Source organism: Salvelinus alpinus, chromosome 5 (genome assembly GCF_045679555.1).
Source record: "Salvelinus alpinus chromosome 5, SLU_Salpinus.1, whole genome shotgun sequence".
In the NCBI taxonomy this organism is placed as follows: Eukaryota; Metazoa; Chordata; class Actinopteri; order Salmoniformes; family Salmonidae; genus Salvelinus; species Salvelinus alpinus.
Window position 1 is genome coordinate 9,654,938 of NC_092090.1, and position 24,549 is coordinate 9,679,486.

Here is a 24,549-nt window from a genome sequence, read left to right on the forward strand (position 1 = left end):
AGTGTAGGTCTACAAATGCAAACCTTTCATCCACAGGGACATTGTTTAACTGATCATATCCATGGCTTTTTGAGAGGTTCAAGTGTATTTCCGCGGGGGGAGCAAATCCCCAACAGATGTAGTTGGCCTACTCCCCGTCCATGCAAATCAACACATAACGGGACAGTAACATGATCTAGCCAATCACACGGACAGACACTGAATTACTTTGTGTTTACCTTAGGGATTCCTAGTTGGGGGCAAACTCTCTGGCTGGCCTTGGCTGCTATAATCCCAGACTGCAGTGTAACCTCACTGAGGCAGGGTCATCTTGGACTGAGCGAGCTGAACCCTGTCTACCATAGCAGGGCAGCGATCTCCCGTCGGCAACCACTCCAAAAATAAAACCCTGATGCACCCAATACCTGTTCCACTGTGACAGCAGAACTGCAGCCAGCGCAGCACCGTGGCAGGACCATGACAGCTACAGAGCTACCTGTACCGAGGCAGGCAGGGGGTTTCCACAACCACAGAGCTATCTGTACCGAGGCAGGCAGGGGGTTTCCACAACCACAGAGCTATCTGTACCGAGGCAGGCAGGGGGTTTCCACAACCACAGAGCTATCTGTACCGAGGCAGGCAGGGGGTTTCCACAACCACAGAGCTATCTGTACCGAGGCAGGCAGGAGGTTTCCACAACCACAGAGCTACCTGTACCGAGGCAGGGGGTTTCCACAATCACAGAGCTACCTGTACCGAGGCAGGCAGGGGGTTTCCACAACCACAGAGCTATCTGTACCGAGGCAGGCAGGGAGTTTCCACAACCACAGAGCTATCTGTACCGAGGCAGGCAGGGGGTTTCCACAACCACAGAGCTATCTGTACACAGGAATGCAGGAGGTTTCCACAACCATAGAGCTATCTGTAACCAGGAAGTCAAGGGGTTTCCACAACCACAGAGCTATCTGTACCCAAGGAGGCAGGGGATTCCACAACCACAGAGCTATCTGTACCCAGGAAGTCAAGGGGTTTCCACAACCACAGAGCTATCTGTACCCAGGAAGTCAAGGGGTTTCCACAACCACAGAGCTATCTGTACCGAGGCAGGCAGGGGGTTTCCACAACCACAGAGCTATCTGTACCGAGGCAGGCAGGGGGTTTCCACAACCACAGAGCTATCTGTACCGAGGCAGGCAGGGGGTTTCCACAACCACAGAGCTATCTGTACCGAGGCAGGCAGGAGGTTTCCACAACCACAGAGCTACCTGTACCGAGGCAGGGGGTTTCCACAATCACAGAGCTACCTGTACCGAGGCAGGCAGGGGGTTTCCACAACCACAGAGCTATCTGTACCGAGGCAGGCAGGGGGTTTCCACAACCACAGAGCTATCTGTACCGAGGCAGGCAGGGGGTTTCCACAACCACAGAGCTATCTGTACCGAGGCAGGCAGGGGGTTTCCACAACCACAGAGCTATCTGTACCGAGGCAGGCAGGAGGTTTCCACAACCACAGAGCTACCTGTACCGAGGCAGGGGGTTTCCACAATCACAGAGCTACCTGTACCGAGGCAGGCAGGGGGTTTCCACAACCACAGAGCTATCTGTACCGAGGCAGGCAGGGAGTTTCCACAACCACAGAGCTATCTGTACCGAGGCAGGCAGGGGGTTTCCACAACCACAGAGCTATCTGTACACAGGAATGCAGGAGGTTTCCACAACCATAGAGCTATCTGTAACCAGGAAGTCAAGGGGTTTCCACAACCACAGAGCTATCTGTACCCAAGGAGGCAGGGGATTCCACAACCACAGAGCTATCTGTACCCAGGAAGTCAAGGGGTTTCCACAACCACAGAGCTATCTGTACCCAGGAAGTCAAGGGGTTTCCACAACCACAGAGCTATCTGTAACCAGGAAGTCAAGGGGTTTCCACAACCACAGAGCTACCTGTACCCAGGAAGTCAAGTGGTTTCCACAACCACAGAGCTATCTGTACCCAGGAAGTCAAGGGGTTTCCACAACCACCTGAGATATATTACCAGGCCACGCCCTGCAGAAAGAACCTGCTGATCTACTCTGAGTATGACCTGATCTGGGCTGTTCCTGCTCCTGCTCCTGCTCCTGCTCCTGCTCCTGCTCCTGCTCCTGCTCCTGCTCCTGCTCCTGCTCTTTTTCCTGTTCCTGTTCCTGCTCCTGTTCCTGCTCCTGCTCCTGTTCCTGTTCCTGCTCCTGCTCCTTTTCCGGCTCCTGCTCCTTTTCCTTTTCTTGTTCCTGCTCCTGCTCCTGCTCTCTTTCCTGCTCCTGTTCCTGCTCCTGTTCCTGCTCCTGCTCCTTTTCCTGATCCTGTTCCTGCTCCTGTTCCTGCTCCGGTTCCTGTTCCTGTTCCTGCTCCTGTTCCTGCTCCTGCTCCTTTTCCTTTTCTTGTTCCTGTTCCTGTTCCTGCTCCTGCTCCTGATCCTGATCCTGATCCTGTTCCTGTTCCTGCTCCTGCTCTTGCTTCTGTTCCTGTTCCTGCTCCTGCTCTTGCTCCTGTTCCTGTTCCTGCTCCTTTTTCCTTTTCCTTTTCCTGCTCCTGCTCCTGCTCCTGCTCCTGCTCCTGCTCCTGCTCCTGCTCCTACACAACAACCCCTAGAGGCAGACAGGAGCCTGCTCACACATAGACATCACCTCTGGTCCAGCAAACACGTGGGCCATCTGAACATGGAGCCATTCCAAGTGTTGTGCAGAGAGGAAGGAGGAAGTTCCACATGATAGGCCAGGATGTCGGTGGGTGTGGTGTTGTGTAGAGAGTAGAGGGGAAGGAGGAAGTTCAATATGATAGGCCGGCATGTCGGTGGGTGTGTCCTCTTCTCTCTGAGGTCTTGATCAACTTTGTGAAAGGGTGCAGCAGCATAGTTGAGTACTATCCAGGTGCCTTGTCATGTAAACAGGTAAACAAATACAAATGAATATGAAAACATATCACATAAACATGAATATGTAAATTATATAACATGAATATGTATACATATGCAAATCGGGTTGCCAACATTCAGGTAAAAATGAATAAGAAAAGATATATCTTTTTTTTAAACATGCATGTAGAAACAGTATAAATATCCAAAATATGTCATAAGATAAAGTTACACAGAAATTAATAAAGTTGTCAAAGCAACATAATTTCATCAAATTTACTTAGATAAAGAAATATCAAAATATCCAATACCTGACTTAGATAAAGAAATATCCCAAAACATCCAATACCTGATATTACAATGTCTGGAAGACAGGAAGTACATAGAAGACTACAGGTACAGTATATTCAATAACTGGATCAAAATACTAGAAGATGTAACATAATAACTGACTGGTTTGTAGTCTGTAAAGTACACCGTCCTCTCCTCTGCCATCCCATGACTGGACTCAGTAATGACTGACAGACTGACTGACAGACCGACTGACAGACTGACTGACAGAGTATTCCTGCTGGTAGAACACACAGGGGACATTGTCCTCATTCCAAGCCGCTGATGTATAAGCCTCCGAACTCCAGCAGGTTCTGCCCAATGGGATCCCCATTACTCGTACACATCCTATCAGTTCTGCTTCTGCTCACGACAAATATAGCCCCAGACACGTCAGCTGCTTCTTTCCACAACCAGAACCCCACTCCTTCTCTTATCCCTCCTTAGCCCCCCCTCCAACTCCCCACCTTCCTCCATCTCCTTATTGAGGGTGTTAAGATGCCGCAGGCCCCCCTCGACTCCCCTACCTCACACTGTCAGACCCCAGCCAATGAGCAGCTTGACAAGATCAAATACCACTATAACACAAGGACTTGTTTGATGAGAAGAGTTACAGCCAGTCTCCCCATCCCATCGCCAAGGAGCCTCACTTCTTTCAACTTGTCTGAGGTAAGAAAGAAAGATAGATAAAAAGACAAAGGGTTGGAGTAACACAACATTTCACCGTTTTAAGAGTGATTGATTCCTGTGTTTTGATTAAATTCCTGTTATTATAGAGGGTTTGTTAAAGGTACGTGCCACTAAGGTACGTGCCACTGATACAGAGAGACAGACAGAGATGGATAAAGAGACAGTGATTTACGAGTCCAGGAAGAAGAAGCAGTCTCTCCAACTATCACAGTAGATTTACCGTAGGAGAATCTATAGCCTACTAACGTATGGAACTGGAGTCCAGGATGAGGAAGTAGTCTCTCCTACTGTCACAGTAGATTTACCGTAGGAGAATCTATAGCCTACTAACGTATGGAACTGGAGTCCAGGAAGAAGAAGCAGTCTCTCCTACTGTCACAGTAGATTTACCATAGGAGAATCTATAGCCTACTGACGTATGGAACTGGTACTAACTGCTGGTTGCTGGGGCCATCTGAGCCCAGATGTTGGACTGTGGGACACGTCTCACAATTGCAAAACACGTCAAACATGTCTAAGTTTACTCTCTAAGTTTACGTGCAGCACTGTAAACAGTCTGAAAAACTGAAATAGTTCAGTTTTCAGGTAGCATATCATTTGTAAGACAAAAATGTTCATAAGACAACTTTAAATTGTTTAAATTGACCGAAAGGGAAAATAGATTGAGTCAATTCTTTCTAGATACAGATAGGTCAATACTATACTTATTTTCAAGGTGTTTTTATGTGTGTTTTGTGTAATTGAAAACTTTGGTGGACAATCCCTGGATGCTAAATCAAATCAAAATGTTTTTGTCACTTGGTTTGTAAACAGGTGTAGACTAACAGTGAAATGCTTACTGACGGGCCCTTCCCAACAACGTAGAGAGAGACAACAGGTGTAGACTAACAGTGAAATGCTTACTGACGGGCCCTTCCCAACAACGCAGAGAGAGACAACAGGTGTAGACTAACAGTGAAATGCTTACTGACGGGCCCTTCCCAACAACGCAGAGAGAGAAAAATAGAAAAATAATAACACAAAGAATAAATACTAAATGAATAAAGATAACTTGGCTATATACACTGGGCAACAGTACCAAGTCAATGTGCAGGGGTAAGAGGTAATGGAGGTAGATATGTGTATACTGTATAGGTAGGGGTAAAGTAACTAGGCAACAGGATAGATAATAAACAGTAGCAGCAGCGTATTTGATCAGTCAAAAGAGTTAGTGCAAAAAGGGTCAATGCAGATAGTCCAGGTAGCTATTTGGTTAACTATTTAACTATCTGTTTAGCAGTCTTATGGCAGAGAGAACAGTCTATGATCTGGGTGGCTGGAGTCTTTGACAATTTTTAGGGTCATTCTCTGACGTCTGGTGTAGAGGTCCTGGATCGCACTACCGTCTGTAACGCCATTCGGTCGAATGCCAAGCAGTTGCCGTATCAAGTGGTGATGCAGCTAGTCAGGATGCTCTCAATGGTGCAGTTGTGGAACATTTAGAGGATCTGAGGGCCCATGACAAATCATTTCAGCCTCCTGAGGGGAAAGAGGCGTTGTCGTGCCTTCTTCACGACTGTCTTGGTGTGTGTGGACCATGATGCTTAGTGATGTGGACATAGAGGAACTTGTAGCTTTCAACCAGCTCCACTACAGTCCCATCGATGTGGATGGGGGCGTGCTCGGCCCTCCGTTTCCTATAGTCCATGATCAGCTCCTTTGCCTTGCTGACGTTGACGGAGAGGCAGTTGTCCAGAAACACTGCCAGGTCACTCACCTCCTCCCTATAGGCTGTCTCATCGTCGTCGGTGATCAGGCCTACCGCCGTTGTGTCGTCATCAAACTTAACGATTTTGTTGGAGTCGTGCAAGGCCACGCAGTTGTGCTGAACAGGGAGTACAAGAGGGGACTAAGCACGCATCCCTGAGGGGCTCCCAAGTTGAGGGTCAGATGGGGGATATGTTGTTGCCTACCCTCACCACCCGGGGAAGGGCGGCCCGTCAGGAAGTCCAGGATCCAGTTGCAGAGGAAGGTGTTCAGTCCCATGGTCCTTAGCTTAGTGATGAGCTTGGAGGACACTATGGTGTTGAACGTTGAGCTGTAGTCAATGAACAGCATTCGCACATAGATGTGTTCCTCTTATCCAGGTGGGAGAGAGCAGTGTGGAGTGTAATTGAGATTGAGTCGTCTGTGGATCTGTTTGTGGGGGCGTTATGCGAATCGGAGTCTGTCCAAGGGTGTCTGGGATGATGATGTCGATGCAACAAGCCTTTTTCAAAGCATTTCATGACTCCAGAGGTGAGTGCTACGGGGTGATAGTCCATTTCGACAGGGTACCACTGCTATAGTACAGTACAGTGTATTCAAGTTCAAACAGCTATGGAGATACAGCTGCACTGAGGGTTCTAGACTGAGTGTTATGGGTCAAAGGTTACATCCCTTGTCTCGTTGTCGTGTTTTCAGACCTTAATCTCCTGAAGTCCCCAGGCGTTGTTCTCTTCAACCAAAGGATTTACAGCAACAACAAAAAACTGCTCTCCTTAATTGTACCGCAGCATCGTACCAGTATTACCAATTACAATGACGGCTTAGCGGGGAACAGTTGAGAGCACGTTGACAGTCACAATGTTTGTGGGGCGTACAGCTAAATGCTAAAGGGTAATACTGGACACCCCTGTGGTATCCCCCCTGACTCTGTGACCTTCTCCGGCTTTCTTACGCAAACCCAAGGAAATCTTCAAACGGGCACACACACACACACACACACACACACACACACACACACACACACACACACACACACACACACACACACACACACACACACACACGTGTCATGTTCTCATACCTAAATACAGGATTTGTTAAAAAAAATTACAAAAAAAAGGATAGATTTTCAACCAAATGTTTTTATATTGTTTTAGTGTTAGTCTGGTGGAGGCTCGTCGTCATCGTCAACCAGTCTTTTATATCACAAGTTAACCAAACGAACCACAAAGGGTCAACCGAATCGTCTTGTCGAACGCAACCAATCGGGAAGGATCCTCAGACTTCTCCTTGCCGTCATCACTTATTCCTTCTTTGTTGTGATGAATGAGCACGACGCCCAGATATGGAGAAGAGGAGAGGGGGATTTGGGAGCTATGTGGACAGACAAGGTCTCAGCTGAGTCTGGGTAATAAGATCCTAAAGGACTAAGCCTGAAGGACATCTGCAGCTGTCCTGGACCACTAGGTGTGAAAGAACCCTCTTAAAACACTTTATATATATCCAAAGGATTAGAAATGAGAGTTCTTCCACGTCCTGTACAGCCTAAGGGTTTCAAAGACCTGACGGAGGGTGAGGAGATGTGTTAGCTAGTCATGTGTACTACATGGCACTAAGTTGTCCTTTCAGTGCACATTTGGAAAGTTTTAACCTACAAATGATGTCAAAAGTTGTTGGAAGGATGTGAATGAAGAGGGCATAACTTACCTCAGCAGTGTGTCGGTTAAGGCAGCCCCCCCCCCCCGCACCTCTCTGATTCAGAGGGGTTGGGTTAAATGAGGAAGACACATTTCAGTTGAATGCATTCAGTTGTACAACTGACTAGGTATCCCCTTTCCCTTTCCTTGTACCACCCATGTATTCTCCTTCAGATGAAAGGGGGGGAAAAATCCTACAATAAAATAATACATTTAAATAAAGAAACTTTCCTACTTTTCTTCCAGGTGTAAATCCTGTCACCATGTCTGACACTGAGGAAGTGTAAGTATTCCCATTTTATGATTCATTTTATTCCTTTCATTTTATTTAATTTCATTCATTTTATGATTGAGGATTTAATTTCCTTGTTAGGCTCATTAGCTACCGAATAATGTACAAGTGGAACTAAATAAATGTGTTGCATTTTGGTGCAATACAATCGCAGTCCCACAATAGTGGGACTAAAAGATACTAACAAGATACTAACAAGATACTAACAAGATACTAACAAGATACTGACAAGATACTAACAAGATACTAGCAAGATACTAACAAGATACTGACAAGATACTGACAAGATACTAACAAGATACTAACAAGATACTGACAAGATACTGACAAGATACTAACAAGATACTAGCAAGATACTAACAAGATACTGACAAGATACTGACAAGATACTAACAAGATACTGACAAGATACTAACAAGATACTAACAAGATACGGACAAGATACTAGCAAGATACTGACAAGATACTGACAAGATACTGACAAGATACTAACAAGATACTAACAAGATACTGACAAGATACTAACAAGATACTAACAAGATACTAACAAGATACTAGCAAGATACTAACAAGATACCAACAAGATACTAACAAGATACTAACAAGATACTAACAAGATACTAGCAAGATACTAACAAGATACTGACAAGATACTTACAAGATACTAACAAGATACTAACAAGATACTGACAAGATACGGACAAGATACTAGCAAGATACTGACAAGATACTAACAAGATACTGACAAGATACTAACAAGATACCAACAAGATACTGACAAGATACTAACAAGATACTGACAAGATACTAACAAGATACTAACAAGATACTAGCAAGATACTAACAAGATACCAACAAGATACTGACAAGATACTAACAAGATACTGACAAGATACTAACAAGATACTAACAAGATACTGACAAGATACTAACAAGATACTGACAAGAAACTAACAAGATACTAACAAGATACGAACAAGATACTAACAAGATACTAACAAGATACTAACAAGATACTAACAAGATACGGACAAGATACTAACAAGATACTAACAAGATACTGACAAGATACTGACAAGAAACTAACAAGATACTAACAAGATACGAACAAGATACTGAGTATCTTGATAGTAAATAATCGCAATTGGAGTGAAACAGGATAGGCATGAGGTTTATTGGTGGTGACATGAATGTTTCAGTTAATGTAGGTAGGAATGGAGATGTAAATGAATGTAGAGAGTTGTTGGCCTTATAACTCTAAGTGAAATGGGCCTGTTGATGCTAACTGTACACTGTTTTTATTTTTCAGTGATCAGATCGAGGGTAAGTGAAAAATAACAATATTACTTTGAAAAAATCTACTCTTACTTTAAATGATCAGTGACACCTATCTCCACATTTAAACAAGGTGGAGCTGAAGCCTTCTGTACAACAGCATCCTCTATTCTTAGAGCTGTGTCTCCCCCAACTGGGTTCACAAAGAACAGACAGATTGTGTCCATTCTCAACCAGTCTGTCCTCAACTCTATGTTTACTTTATACTCATGTAATAATACTGTTGTAAAGCCTGAACTCTTTTACACTGTGTATCAGTAGTTGTGATAATAATTGGACCTAGACTGGACCCAGCCCTAGATGTTGGGATACTGTCCTCCTAGACAGGATACAGCCCTAGATGTTGGGATACTGTCCTGTCTTCCTAGACTGGATACAATCCTAGATGCTGGTATACTGTCCTGCCCTCCTAGACTGGATACAGCCCTGGATTATGGTATACTGTCCTCCTAGACTGGATACAGCCCTAGATGCTGGTATACTGTCCTCCTAGACAGGATACAGCCCTAGATGCTGGTATACTGTCCTCCTAGACAGGATACAGCCCTAGATGCTGGTATACTGTCCTGTCCTCCTGGACTGGATACAGCCCTGGATTATGGTATACTGTCCTGTCTTCCTAGACAGGATATAGCCCTAGATGCTGATATACTGTCCTGTCCTCCTAGACTGGATACAACCCTAGATGAGCCTTCAAGTGAAGATGTGTTATTATTTAGAGAATGCAAATTGTATACGCATTTATATGTGGGTTTGAATAAATGTTTTTTGTCAAACTCACAAATGACATGTAATGTAGGCAGTCATGGAGGATAGTACACATTATGAATGATCAGCGTGATTCTGACTTGACCTGGGACAAGGCTATGGACTCCTATAGAGCCATGTCTCAGGTCAAGGATTGGACCAATTTATGATCTGAGAAATGTCTCCTATAGAGCCATGTCTCAGGGCAAGGATTGGACCAATTTATGATCTGAGAAATGTCTCCTATAGAGCCATGTCTCAGGGCAAGGATTGGACCAATTTATGATCTGAGAAATGACTTGTGTTTTTGTTTCAACATATTTCTTTTGCGGAAACTGAAGACGAGGAAGGTAAAACAACAACAATAGACAATTCGGTTTCCATGACGTTTCCACTCTTACTAATTTGTCGACTCTTACCCTTCATCTGAAACGTGTTTGACAACGCCTGCTTTGCGAGTCTTTTTAATAGATTATTTGTGTGACTGGATATTTTATTACTAATTAACAGCCGCTTTTGCTTCCCCTCGAATATCGGTCATGTGGAGCTCATAAACATATTAACTTGGCTGGAAAGCTAGCTTTGTATGAAGTCAGATTCACACAACATTACTCATCTCATATGTGTATCCTGTATTTTATACCATCTATTGCATCTCGCCTATGCCGCACGGCCATCGCTCATCCATATATTTATATGTATATATTCTTATTCCATCCCTTTAGTTTTGTGTGTATTAGGTAGTTGTAGTGGAATTGTTAGATTACTTGTTAGATATTACTGCACTGTCGGAACTAGAAGCACAAGCATTTTGCTGCACTCGCATTAACATCTGCTAACTATGTGTATGTGACTAATAAAATTTGATTTGATTTGATTCATGTCTGTTTTCACACAACAAAGCAAGCTTTTACATATACTCAGACCTTCATTGGTGCGCTCTGCTTCTCTGTTATAACTTAGTAACCACAATTACGTTACAGTATGCAGCCACACATAATGATACCTATACAGCCTTCCCTGTGTGTGAGCTTCGTGTACCAGTTCATCACGTGAAATTGAAAGACTTCCTGCTTTGTTTGTCCGGTGATCAACTGAATTCTCTAGATAATAAAGTCTGTCATTGTTGATCAAGCGTTTGTAAAAAAAAAAAATCTCACAAAATCCCTGCTTGCTTATCATTTATCATAATTACGTTTGTTTTATCTGTGCTTAATCACGTTTGATTTATCAAACGGCTTGTCAAACACTTCTTAAGGGTGACTGTTCTGACTTAGTGACTTTTTAGTGATTTTCGAAAACTTTAAAAATAAGGAAAAATGTGATTGGGCGATAAGGAATTCCACATTTTTGGCATGTGACACGTTTTCAAACTCAGGTATCTCCGGTATGCAGAAAACCATCAATCATTCATAACGTATCATTTCACTTCATCTGATTAATGCCATCTACCCATCTTTTTCCATCACTCTTTCCTCTCTTCTCTCATCCCTCTCTTTCTGTTCTTCTCAGCATCACTGCTCGCTGCACACACTCCAGCAGGACAGTACTGTTCTCTCCTCTCTCCTCTCATCCCTCCTTCTTAAACTGAAGTAATCTAATTTCATCCTACAACCTAACCGATTCTCTCTCCTCCTTCACGCGTTCATAAACAAATGTCTAAACCTTTCTCCGAAACCCTTCCTCCCCCTGGTTCCCCGCTGCATGCTGCGTGCTCTGCTGCGTGTCCCAAGAGGAGGTAGTAGAAGTAGAGGTAGCCCCCAAGGCAGCCCCAGAGGAGGAGGTAGAGGAAGAGGAGGTAGAGGAGGAGGCAGAACCCGAGCCTGAGCCTGAGGTTGTAGAGGAGGAAGGTATGTGGCGTAGCTTATTCGTTCATCCTTCCCTTGTGCAACCACACCTGTCGCCCAGGTAGACATAGATGAGACCTACTAATATAGTACATAGTCCCTCCTGATAGTGCCCCCCCCCCCCCGTCTCCACCTAGAAACCCCTGAGGCACTAATGGTAACTGTTGAGCTACTGGAGGTGCCTCCTCTTCATAACTGCCCTCTATGAAGAAAGCATACTTCTATCGTCTACATCAGGGGTGTCAAACATACTGGATCCCCTGTGAGCTGATTCATGGGAGTGGTTCTGAGTACTGGGGGGGGGGTACTGAACATGGCCCACGGGGCAAAATTAGTTTGACACCCCTGGTCTACGTACTCTATATGCATAGTCTACTATGTACTGTATATTAGTACTGTATATGCATAGTCTACTATGTGCTGTATATTAGTACTATATATGCGTAGTATACTATGTACTGTATATTAGTACTGTATATCCATAGTCTACTATGTGCTGTATATTAGTACTGTATATGCATAGTATACTATGTGTATTAGTACTGTGTATCCATAGTGCGGTATGCATATTGGTACTGTATACCCATAGTCTAGTATGTGTATTAGTTATAGCAACAGTACACGTTCATGTACTTTCTCAGAGCACGCCTCTTCCTCACTGAGTGGCTTCAGCTGCTTCCTCTCAAACTGCTTCTTTAATATCACCGATCATGATCAATCCCAAATCCACCCCTAGGCCCTAGCCCTTAGCCCTTAGCCCCTAGCCCCTAGCCCCTCTGCTCAATCCCAAATCCACCCCTAGGCCCTAGCCCTTAGCCCCTAGGCCCTAGCCCCTCTGCACTTGGAGATCTGAGATGTGCCTAGACGGGTGGTAGGAGCTAGGGGTTAATGAGGAATGTGCTGTTAGATGTGCCTAGATAGTGGTAGGAGCTAAGGGTTAATGAGGAATGTGCTGTTAGATGTGCCTAGATAGTGGTAGGAGCTAAGGGTTAATGAGGAATGTGCTGTTAGATGTGCCTAGACGGTGGTAGGAGCTAGGGGTTAATGAGGAATGTGCCGTTAGATGTACCTAGACGGTGGTAGGAGCTAGGGGTTAATGAGGAATGTGCTGTTAGATGTGCCTAGACGGTGGTAGGAGCTGGGGGTTAATGAGGAATGTGCTGTTAGATGTGCCTAGACGGTGGTAGGAGCTAGGGGTTAATGAGCAATGTGCTGTTAGATGTGCCTAGACGGTGGTAGGAGCTAGGGGTTAATGAGGAATGTGCTGTTAGATGTGCCTAGATGGTGGTAGGAGCTAGGGGTTAATGAGGAATGTGCTGTTAGATGCTGCAGATGCATTGGGCTTGTAGATGAATAGATACTATAGCTCTACCTGGGCATATTTACTAAACTAGTAAGGATGCTAGCAACTAAAGCTAAACCAATGACTGCTATCTTCCATACTTACTGTATCACCTCACTGGGAGTTGCTATCTTCCATATTTACTGTATCACCTCACCGGGAGCTGCTTCTCCCAGAATGCAACTGGAGAAAAGATAATGAGCCCTTGATTTTGTAGCGCTCTAAACGTTCTGTATATGATGGGAATATATTAGAACCCGGAGGTGGCTGTCTAGAAATGTTCTGAATATGGAAAATGTATGAAAATGCTCAATGGAAGACAGAAAGCTTCCATCATAAGTAACTGATTATTATCTTTTAATCCTGCTCCAAATAACCGGATTATTATCTTTTAATCCTGCTCCAAAATAACCGGATTATTATATTTTAATCCTGCTCCAAATAACCGGATTATTATATTTTAATCCTGCTCCAAATAACCGGATTATTATCTTTTAATCCTGCTCCAAAATAACCGGATTATTATCTTTCAATTCTGCTCCAAAATAACCAGATTATTATCTTTTAATCCTGATCCAAAATAACCTGATTATTATATTGAAATCCTGCTCCAAAATAACCTGATGACTTTATGTGGATTAAGGTCTTTTTTTCATCCATGCCCACCTCTGTCACTCTTCCTCAATCGTCCTAATTTCACCATTACAGAGATGATGTTGAGGAAGGTAGTCCCCCATTCTATAAACCTCATTATACCTGTGTTTTCATTACCGTAACGGCATGGATGAAGGATGACGTTTCCTCATATAACGGATCTTTCTTTGCCCCTTTTGAGATCTTGTCTGAAAAGCTTATTTTATTAACCTATAAAGGAATGATTACAGGAATGATGCAGAAAGTTGATCACTGTTAACAACTTGTTTAGCTCTCACATTGGGGTGTTATTTAATATAATACTGTATATCAATTATATATTGTTATAGTTCATATTCATATTTACCTGTTTTCTTAAACTGTACTTCTGGCCAAATTGACTGTAATTTATGGTGTATTACACTGGTCATAAACACCTCAATTTGGGTGAGTGAATGTTCTGCAGAGCTGTGCCTAGTCAGCTAGGTGTAGTGAATGTGCTAGCAGGCACCAGGGTGGTAAACTTCTGGGAAGTTTCACAAAGTTTCCAGTTGTTTTCTTCAGAAATCCCATTGGAAGATTTCTGGAACTTTCCGGAACTTTGCAACCCTAGCAGGCACCGACAGCTTGTCCTGAGCTTATGTACAGTATATATCACTGATCATGATATCTATTCTGCTCTTGCTTTGGACGCTTGCTGCATGCAGAGGCCTATGAAGAGGAAGGTATGTGTATTCAAGTTCTTAAAATTGTATGTGTACCTCTGATTGGACAGACTGCACTGTGTCAGTCTCCTCTCCCAGTTCAGGAGGTTTACGGTATCGCAAGACTGGAGAAAGAGACCCTGTCCATGAGTCCATGTGCTCCAGCAGCAAAAATACTGCCCAAATGTAGTCTCCTGCTAAATATCTTTCCCCATACTCCCAACAAATTCATGAAAGTCAAGGCCTGAGTAATCTCGGAACCAAGAACCAAATCTCGCGTGAATAGTCTGTCACGCGAAACAACGGCCTGAGTGGCCTATATGAGAAATGTCCGCAAACAGACGTGTTGTGACAGCGTGAGAAAGGGTGACGGAATATGAAATGCTGCAGTGACTCGTATGTTCATGTCTGCTCTGTCTGCTTCTCTTCCTGCATGACATTCTGCCAAACCAGTCGAGGAAGGAGAACAAGATGGTACTTTTGTATTTCTCTGACTGCAAGAGTGTTGCTGTTGCCTTTGCTTGTGGTTTCTACCTGTTTGAGTGTGAAGGTCAAGCCAAAAATCTAATCACAACGTCAACGATGTTTCTGTACTTATTGACAATTCATTGTAATTTCTGATTTTAATCATATTTCCACCACCAACTTGACTTTTGGAATAGAATTAACATGTATCATCCAAGTACAGAATTCAGTCTTGGATTGTAGAAAGAGTCTAATTCTGACAATTAAGTAGTTCTAATGAAGAAGAAAAAAAGAGAATGGAAGTCATAAATAGCATAGAGATCCTACATAGTAAATAGTAAGGTATTGCTCTTGTCCTACTTATCCTTACAAGCAGCTATACTGTACACATGTCTGTTATTATACATGTTATACAGCTTGTTTCACTAACAACATACCAAATTAACATTGTGAAATTGAAAGTAAAACCTACAAACGGTTTACTTTTCCCTCTTAAAATATTAATTTGTTATTATTTTTACAAGTTAAAAGTAGCCTGAAACTGCAGCCCACACGGATATGTCCCCTTGATTAACTGAAACTCCATTTTGGGTCTGTTGCTTGAGATCGTTGTCACTGTATGTGATATCGCTAACTCTGTACTATATTCTTCCCACTTTTACCATGTTCTTACTGAACAGAGGAGAAGCCCAAGTTCAAGTGAGTAGAAGTTCTATCCAACATCCATGTCAAACCAACCAGTTCAAGCTGTGTATGTGTGTTCATCAGAGTTGGAATCAATTCAGTCCATTCAGGAAGTAAACTGAAATTCCAATTCCAATTGTCCTAATTGAGAAAACAAGTGAAGGAGGAATTGAACGAATTGGAACTGCTAGAATTTCAGTTTACTTGGTGAATTGACTGAATTGAAATGGAATTAACCGGAAGTCCAGAACCCTGGCTTCCACATGTTTGTAACCCTGTAGTTTGTACGCTAAATGTTTTATGAGGACAGAACCAACAGTGGCAGCGCCAGAACCCGGTGAATATTCCTGGGTTGTCCTAAAGCATTAGACATAACTTACGTGGCATCTTTTGACATTCCGTAGAGTCCCTAAGGTCCCTGACGGCGAGAAGGTGGACTTTGACGTAAGTAAACTGTAAATCCTTCGTTCTAAATCTTGTTTCTTGAACTAAAACATCCTTGGCCAAAAGAAAGCAACAGTTTAGGTCTGGTACAGTGATACTACACTTGAGGTAATCTCTCTCTAACGTTGTTGTTTTAACAGGACCTTCATAAGAAGCGTCAGAACAAAGACCTGGTTGAGCTGCAGGGGCTGATCGACGTCCACTTTGAGAACAGGAAGAAGGAGGAGGAGGAGCTTATCGCCCTCAAGTCCAGAATTGTGAGCTGTTATTACCTCGCCTTTACAGCTGTAAACACAGGTGTAAATACCAGGGTTTGGGGTCAACTCAATTTAAATTGCAGACCATTCAGGAAGTACTCTTCAATTACAACTACGATTCTTCTTCTATTCTTTTCAATTAGGAACATTTGGAATTGGAGTTGGAATTTGGTTAACGTTCTGAATTGACTGGAATTGAAATGGAATTGACCCCAACCCTGGTAGAACCAAGTATAAATACAGGAGTAGAAACTATGCTTGACTTGCGGAATGGAGCCCAAACTAATACATAGGTCGATGGTGACCTTTTGAGAATTTTGGGCTTCTGTCTTGAAGAACTTCTAGAACATCATTCCTATCCTTTAGCACAAGCAACAAGGTTACAGTAACCATGTCTTCTGGTGGCAGACCTGTAAACAACCTATCCTTTAGCCCAAGTAACAAGGTTATAGTAACCATGTCTTCTGGTGGCAGACCTGTAAACAACCTATCCTTTAGCACAAGCAACAAGGTTACAGTAACCATGTCTTCTGGTGGCAGACCTGTAAACAACCTATCCTTTAGCACAAGCAACAAGGTTACAGTAACCATGTCTTCTGGTGGCAGACCTGTAAACAACCTATCCTTTAGCCCAAGCAACAAGGTTACAGTAACCATGTCTTCTGGTGGCAGACCTGTAAACAACTGTGTACATGGTTCTATTCTTCTCCTCCCAGGAGAAACGTAGGTCAGAGAGGGCCGAGATCCAGAGGGTACGCACTGAGAAGGACAAGGAACGCCAGGCCAGACGTGAGGTCAGTATAGCCTAAACTCTGCAAGCAAACACGTGAATTCAACATGTAGCTTAAGTTTTTTGTTTTTTTTACCAACATGTGGTTTGCTTAACGTGGGTGTTGTGGTTACTTGTACAGGAGGAGAGGCTGAAGAAGGAGGAGATGGATCAAAGGAGAAAGGCTGATGATGACGCTAAGAAGAAGTCAGCCCTGACCAACATGGGCTCCAGCTATAGCAGCTCACTGCAGAAGGTCAGGTGACCTCCACACACCACTTCTAATCACGGCCAGTTGTGATACAGCCTGGAATTGAACCAGGGTCTGTAGTGGTGGCTCTAGCACTGAGATGCAGTGCATTAGACCGCTGCGCCACTCGGGAGTGCAGTACCTTGTTCCCTACATATAGAGTGTACCACCTACATGAAGAGTGTACTATCCTGTTCCCTACATATAGAGTGCTCTACCTTGTTCCCTACATATAGAGTGTACCACCTACATAAAGAGTGTACTATCCTGTTCCCTACATATAGAGTGCACTACCTTGTTCCCTACATATAGAGTGTACTCCTTTGTAAAACATGGACCTGTCTTCATCACAGCCAACCTGCTCTTCTGGAAACACGTTTTAAGGTTTAATTAGTGGATGCTTCAGTCCTAGTTGGTTCCATGAAACGACACGCATCATATAACAACGAAACATGATTGGAAGATAATGACAGAGAGAGATGTAACATGATTGGAAGATAATGACAGAGAGAGACGTAACATGATTGGAAGATAATGACAGAGAGACGTCACATGATTGGAAGATAATGACAGAGAGAGACGTAACATGATTGGAAGATAATGACAGAGAGAGACGTAACATGATTGGAAGATAATGACAGAGAGAGACGTAACATGATTGAAGTTACAGATTGTTTGTCATCATGAGCTGTAGCTCTGAACCTCTTGTTCAACACAGATCTAGATTAAATCTAAAATGGCTGCCCTTATTTCCCATTACCTGACGACTCATCCTGAATTTAATTATGTTGTTCTATCGATCGCCCCATTCATCTGTCTGAACCCGCCATCCTAGAAGTCGTTTGTGCTGACGTCAAAACAATGACGCGATTCATTTATTCGTGTAGGCCAGCTCTGTCCCAACCCATCGGTTTCTGGGACCAATCAGAACGGGTCAGAATGTGTTCGCTTTCTCAAATAGATCCAGAAGAAACATTAGCGGGGCCGTGGCGTTGAGCCTGAGTGATGTGGATGGGCAGCCAGGCTATATTCCCTGTGTGTGTGTGTCTCTGAACCGGTTACCGTTGCTCTGTCACCTCCCAGGCTGACACTAGGAGAGGAGGTAAGAAGCAGACTGAGAGAGAGAAGAAGAAGAAGATCCTAGTGGAGCGACGCAAGCCTCTCAACATCGACCATCTGAACGAGGACAAGCTCAAGTAAGATATTAGTTTCGGTGGGAGATATGGATATATTTGTTTCTGTGTTAGTAAAAGAGGCAGTGAGTCCTGAACCTGAGCAGTGTGACATAGTTGTAGAGGAACTAGAATGTTCCTTGTAGACATCTCTTGGACTATGAGAATACTTCATTTCGCTATTGTCGTTTTCAGATGACAGAAATGTGCCGTTTTTAAGCCATCCTCCTGAATGTGTTGTCCTTTTCAGGGACAAGGCTAAGGATCTATGGGAATGGATGCACCAACTGGAGTCTGAGAAGTATGAACACATTGAGAAACTCAAGAGGCAGAAGTATGAGGTGAGTGATTTTTTACATTTACATTTTTTTATGTGCTTCTTCCATAGAGATACTATGCAAAATGACCATTATTATACATTAGGGTTGGAATCAATTCACCTTCCAATTAAGTATTTTTTTAATACAATAAAATAATATATATATTTTCGATTTTTTTCTCTCCACATCATTTAAAGGAGGATTCTGTAGTAGCTACATACACTACATACACTACATTCACTACATGGCCAAATGGCCAAATACACCTGCTGGCCAAATACACCTGCTCGTCGAACATCTCATTACAAAATCATGGGCATTAATATGGAGTTGGTCCTCGCCCTTTGCTGCTATAACAGCCTCCACTCTGCTGCGAAGGCTTTCCACTAGATGATGGAACATTGCTGCGGGGACTTGCTTCCATTCAGCCACAAGAGCGTTAGTGAGGTCGGGCACTGATGTTGGGCGATTAGGCCTGGCCCGCAGTCAGCGTTCCAATTCATCCCCAAAGGTGTTCAATGGGGTTGAGGTCAGGGCTCTGTGCAGGCCAGTCAAGATCTTCCACACCGATCTGGACAAACCATTTCTGTATGGCCACGTTACAACGTATGTGTTGTGATAATTGCGTTGTTTGCTGTTAATTCATATGCCTTGCGACGGTAATATATAGGCCTAGTGTTTGATGGTAGGCCACTCTGGTAGAGTTACATTAGGATCAAATAGCCGCAGAAGCCTACTTGACCACTGTCTGAAACTGTAACTTAAAGCAGGTACAGCCTCAGTGTTCACTGTAAATGCACCCTGGAAGTTGCACAGAAAAGTCACAACGTTCAAGTTTGTACCTCAGCAGACCTGAAATTTGCTCAGTGCCGGAACATTGGGTGGGAGTACGCTTTGTTATTGTTATAATAATTATATTAATTATAGTCTAAATGGTTCAGGGTCAATTTAAATTTGAATTCAGATAATTCAGGAAGTAAATTGAAATTAAAGTGGCAATCAGCAAATGAAACAATAACAAAGTGCACTCCCGCCCCTGTTTTGGTAAAAAGCTGTGCTATTGTGCTCTTATTTATTTTATTGACTACTGATTTATAATCAGAGGGTAAACGTTTTCTCTCCTTCTGTAAGGATCTGACTGTTGTCTTTCAGGCAGAAGGCCACTGATTTATAATCAGAGGGTAAACGTTTTCTCTCCTTCTGGAAGGATCTGACGGTTGTCTTTCAGGCAGAGGGTAACGCTGAAAACCATGTTTCAGGCAAAAATAAGTTATTATTACGATGATCAACTTTGTGCACACACAGGCTAATTATGCATTTAGGGTCAGTTTCCCAGACACATGTAACTGGAGATTCTCAATTGATCAGTTTTTTTTAGGCCAGGATTAGGCTTAATCTGTGTCTGGTAAACCAGCCCTTACAGTTACATCAGTGGTAGGTACATTCACCAGATGGTGAGACAAAGGGGTTCTGCTCTTTTCTTTTTTACCTTTATTTAACCAGGCAAATCAATTATGAACAAATTCTTATTTTCAATGACGGCCTAGGAACAGTGGGTTAACTGCCTTGTTCAGGGGCAGAACGACAGATTTTTACCTTGTCAGCTCGGGGATTTGATCTTGCAACCTTTCGGTTACTAGTCCAACACTTTAATTGGGGAGGAAATTGTGGTAATTGCTGGAGTAGGATGGTTGGATTGGAATCAAATACATTAAACACATGTGTTTTGATGAAATGTGTTTGATGCCATTCCATTCACTCCGTTCCGGTGTTTACGCGTGTCAGCCGTCCTCACCTCCTGTGATTTAACGACATCAGATCAACTACAATCCTTGTGAAGATATTGCCTGAGCTGATCCAGACACTAGTATTCACTAGTGCTGTAGTGGGTATGTGTGTCAGTGAGAGTACTCTTGGTTGCCCACCTCAGCCCAACAGGTCGTTCCCGCAGGACTGCTGCTGTCTCCTTAAAGGTGTTACTAATGACCCAGAGATCAGGGGTCAAATGTAACGCCCCCCCTCTCCCTGCTGCTTCTGATTGGTTTAAACACGCTCATGTGTTGTTTTCAGGTCATCTCTCTCAGAAATCGTATTGATGAGCTTCAGAAACAGTAAGTACTGCCTCCCACTCCCTCAGAATTCCTTCCTCTCCCAGTCATTGTATGCGTCCCAAATTGAACTCTATTCCGAATATAGTGCACTACTTTTGACCAGGGCCCATAGGGTTCCGATCAAAAGTAGTGCACGATATAGGGAATAGGGTGCCATTTGGGACAACAAAAAAACACTCTCGTCACTCCTCAGAGACAGACAGTATGATAACCTGATCTGATGCATGTCCTAATAATGAATAATGAAAGCCGTTGTCATGACACTCTAATTCTGGTCAGAGTTAGAAGAGGGCTTGACAAAGAGTTGTGTTGGTCAACATTATACGGCTCACTTCTGCAACACTAAGGCATGACTGTTCTACTAAGAAGCACACAAAATGTCCTTACAACAGGTTTACAAGGCGGACATTTTGTTTTTGCATAAAAGGTAGGACATTGGAAAACACTGAAGTGTCGTGCGTAGTAAAAAAAAAAAATAATAATTCCATTGCTGACCCCCTGAAACACCATCCACCTAACGAGACTAGCCAATAACGAGTGACTTATCTCGTCCGTACCAGAGGAGAGGTATTTAACAACATTTCTCTACGGCGGTTCCATCAAATTATCATCATCATGTCATACAACAGTGAGAAGTACTGTACAGTCTACATCAGAACTCTAGTTCTATACAGTATGGCTCTGCGTTGTTGTCCATGTACTGCAAGGGCTGCTTCAGAGGCAAAGGAAGTGAGTCTCAACACTATAATATGGCAATAGGAAGTGAGTCTCAACACTATAATATGACAATAGGAAGAGAGGCTCAACACTATAATATGGCAATAGGAAGTGAGGCTCAACACTATAATATGTCAATAGGAAGTGAGGCTCAACACTATAATATGGCAATAGGAAGTGAGGCTCAACACTATAATATGGCAATAGGAAGTGAGGCTCAACACTATAATATGGCAATAGGAAGTGAGTCTCAACAGCATAATATGTCAATAGGAAGTGAGGCTCAACACTATAATATGTCAATAGGAAGTGAGGCTCAACACTATAATATGTCAATAGGAAGTGAGTCTCAACAGCATAATATGTCAATAGGAAGTGAGTCTCAACACTAATATGTCAATAGGAAATGAGGCTCAACACTATAATATGTCAATAGGAAGTGAGGCTCTACAGCATAATATGTCAACAGGAAGTGAGGTTCAACACTATAATATGTCAACAGGAAGTGAGTCTCAACACTAATATGTCAGTAGGAAGTGAGTCTCAACAGCATATAATGTCAACAGGAAGTACTTTCCCCACATCATCCCCAGCTACTGGAAGTACTTGTGAAGCATTGAACGTTTCACCACTTGCTCTTTAATTGGTCCAAGTATTCTTCAAGATTGATCAAAAGGGAACAAATTGCTCTTAACATTGGCCTACCAAACATTGTAGCCCACATTAATTTCTTACCTTAATTTCTTTGCCATCTGTCTGTCTGAGTCTGTGTGGATGAGTCTTTCTGTCTGAGTCTGGGTGGATGAGTCATGTGTAGAGAACTTTCATCCTTCAAGGATGACAAATAATATACTTATAGTATTTCTGTATATGGATCTCTCCCTGAGCTGGTTTGTCTCGATGGGATACTTTATATAGTTTACCATCTGATATAACTGAGCTAAGTATGGCATCAGCTTGACATTGTATTGCAGCATGGTCAACTACATCTAAATGTGTGAGTGTGACTAAAACTAGCTAACACTGGTCAACATGACATCTGCTGTGTTTTACAATAACATACTGAACACGACATCTACTGTGTTTTACAATAGTATACTGAACATGACATCTACTGTGTTTTACAATAACATACTGAACACGACATCTACTGTGTTTTACAATAACATACTGAACACGACATCTACTGTGTTTTACAATAGTATACTGAACATGACATCTACTGTGTTTTACAATAACATACTGAACATGACATCTACTGTGTTTTACAATAGTATACTGAACACGACATCTACTGTGTTTTACAATAGTATACTGAACACGACATCTACTGTGTTTTACAATAGTTTAGTGAACACGACATCTACTGTGTTTTACAATAGTATACTGAACACGACATCTACTGTGTTTTACAATAGTATACTGAACACGACATCTACTGTGTTTTACAATAGTATACTGAACACGACATCTACTGTGTTTTACAATAGTATACTGAACACGACATCTACTGTGTTTTACAATAGTTTAGTGAACACGACATCTACTGTGTTTTACAATAGTATACTGAACACGACATCTACTGTGTTTTACAATAGTATACTGAACACGACATCTACTGTGTTTTACAATAGTTTAGTGAACACGACATCTACTGTGTTTTACAATAGTATACTGAACACGACATCTACTGTGTTTTACAATAGTATACTGAACACGACATCTACTGTGTTTTACAATAGTTTAGTGAACACGACATCTACTGTGTTTTACAATAGTATACTGAACATGACATCTGCTGTGTTTTACAATAACATACTGAACATGACATCTACTGTGTTTTACAATAGTATACTGAACACGACATCTACTGTGTTTTACAATAGTATACTGAACACGACATCTACTGTGTTTTACAATAGTTTAGTGAACACGACATCTACTGTGTTTTACAATAGTATACTGAATATAACATCTACTGTGTTTTACAATAGTATACTGAACATGACATCTGCTGTGTTTTACAATAGTATACTGAACACGACATCTACTGTGTTTTATAATAGTATACTGAACACGACATCTACTGTGTTTTACAATAGTATACTGAATATAACATCTACTGTGTTTTACAATAGTATACTGAACACGACATCTACTGTGTTTTACAATAGTATATTGAATATAACATCTACTGTGTTTTACAATAGTATACTGAACACGACAGCCACTGTGTTTTACAATAGTATACTGAACACGACATCTACTGTGTTTTACAATAGTATACTGAACACGTGTTTTACAATAGTATACTGAACATGACATCTACTGTGTTTTACAATAGTATACTGAACACGACAGCCACTGTGTTTTACAATAGTATACTGAACACGACAGCCACTGTGTTTTACAATAGTATACTGAATATAACACTCTATCTAGGATAGCTTAAAAGATAGTCCAACATTTTGAACAAAGAATCAAATGAAACATAACTTATTTTGTCCTTGTATGATAGGCTTTTTAAAATACGATTTACTCTCACGGTAGTAATAACGTTGTAAAGAATAGTGCCTCCTGACCTCAGAACTAATGTTGGCCCATAGGCCATTTTGGATATTCTAATTTACACGTGGTGTGGTATCCTAAACATGTAAATAAATCATACATTCTGACTATGGTTCACCAAGGGGACTATGTCATTGGCTGCTGTTTAAAGCCAATGCTTGACACTAGAGGGCATTACCTACATAACAGAACAGGACCCCTGACGTGTGTTTGCACTGTTGGCGCATTGCAGCAGCAAGAAGGGAGCCGCAGCCCGCCGCAGAAAGTAAACAGCGCCGCCCGCAGAGGCCTCAGCACCGGCGTGCGTCCGCCATGCTGCCCGCTTCTGTACCGGCAGGGACAACTGCCTCTGCCTTTGCCCGCCACAGCCATCCAGACCCCGGCTAGAGCCATGTCATGGAACCGACGAGCTGCACTGGATGTCCTACTGTCTGCCTTCGTGTTATGTGAATTATGTTGTCACAGTCGCATTCTTCTCATGTCCTGTCCTCTCACACCGGACTGTCGTTAGCTTCTCATCGTGGTATTTTTTTTGTAAATAAAAAAGAGTGACGCTTCA

The 24,549-nt window shown here is 42.7% G+C and overlaps 1 protein-coding gene across 3 annotated transcripts; it reads left to right on the top strand.

Annotated features, from left to right (window-relative positions):
• Positions 1-3,731: 3,731 nt before the first annotated feature.
• Positions 3,732-24,549, top strand: LOC139575507 (troponin T, fast skeletal muscle isoforms-like). 3 transcript variants are annotated; one of them, XM_071400510.1, is made up of 15 exons: positions 3,732-3,869; positions 7,580-7,616; positions 8,935-8,948; positions 11,441-11,557; positions 14,237-14,254; positions 14,687-14,707; positions 15,379-15,397; positions 15,787-15,826; positions 15,967-16,083; positions 16,800-16,877; positions 16,995-17,108; positions 18,186-18,298; positions 18,525-18,615; positions 20,665-20,705; positions 24,223-24,549. In XM_071400510.1, the coding sequence occupies exons 2-15, from the start codon at positions 7,597-7,599 to the stop codon at positions 24,257-24,259; spliced, it is 840 nt and encodes a 279-aa protein (XP_071256611.1). In that variant the 5' UTR covers positions 3,732-3,869; positions 7,580-7,596; the 3' UTR covers positions 24,260-24,549. The 3 variants fall into 3 exon arrangements, with proteins under 3 accessions (XP_071256611.1, XP_071256612.1, XP_071256613.1); XM_071400511.1 differs by lacking the exon at positions 14,687-14,707; XM_071400512.1 differs by lacking the exons at positions 14,237-14,254; positions 14,687-14,707.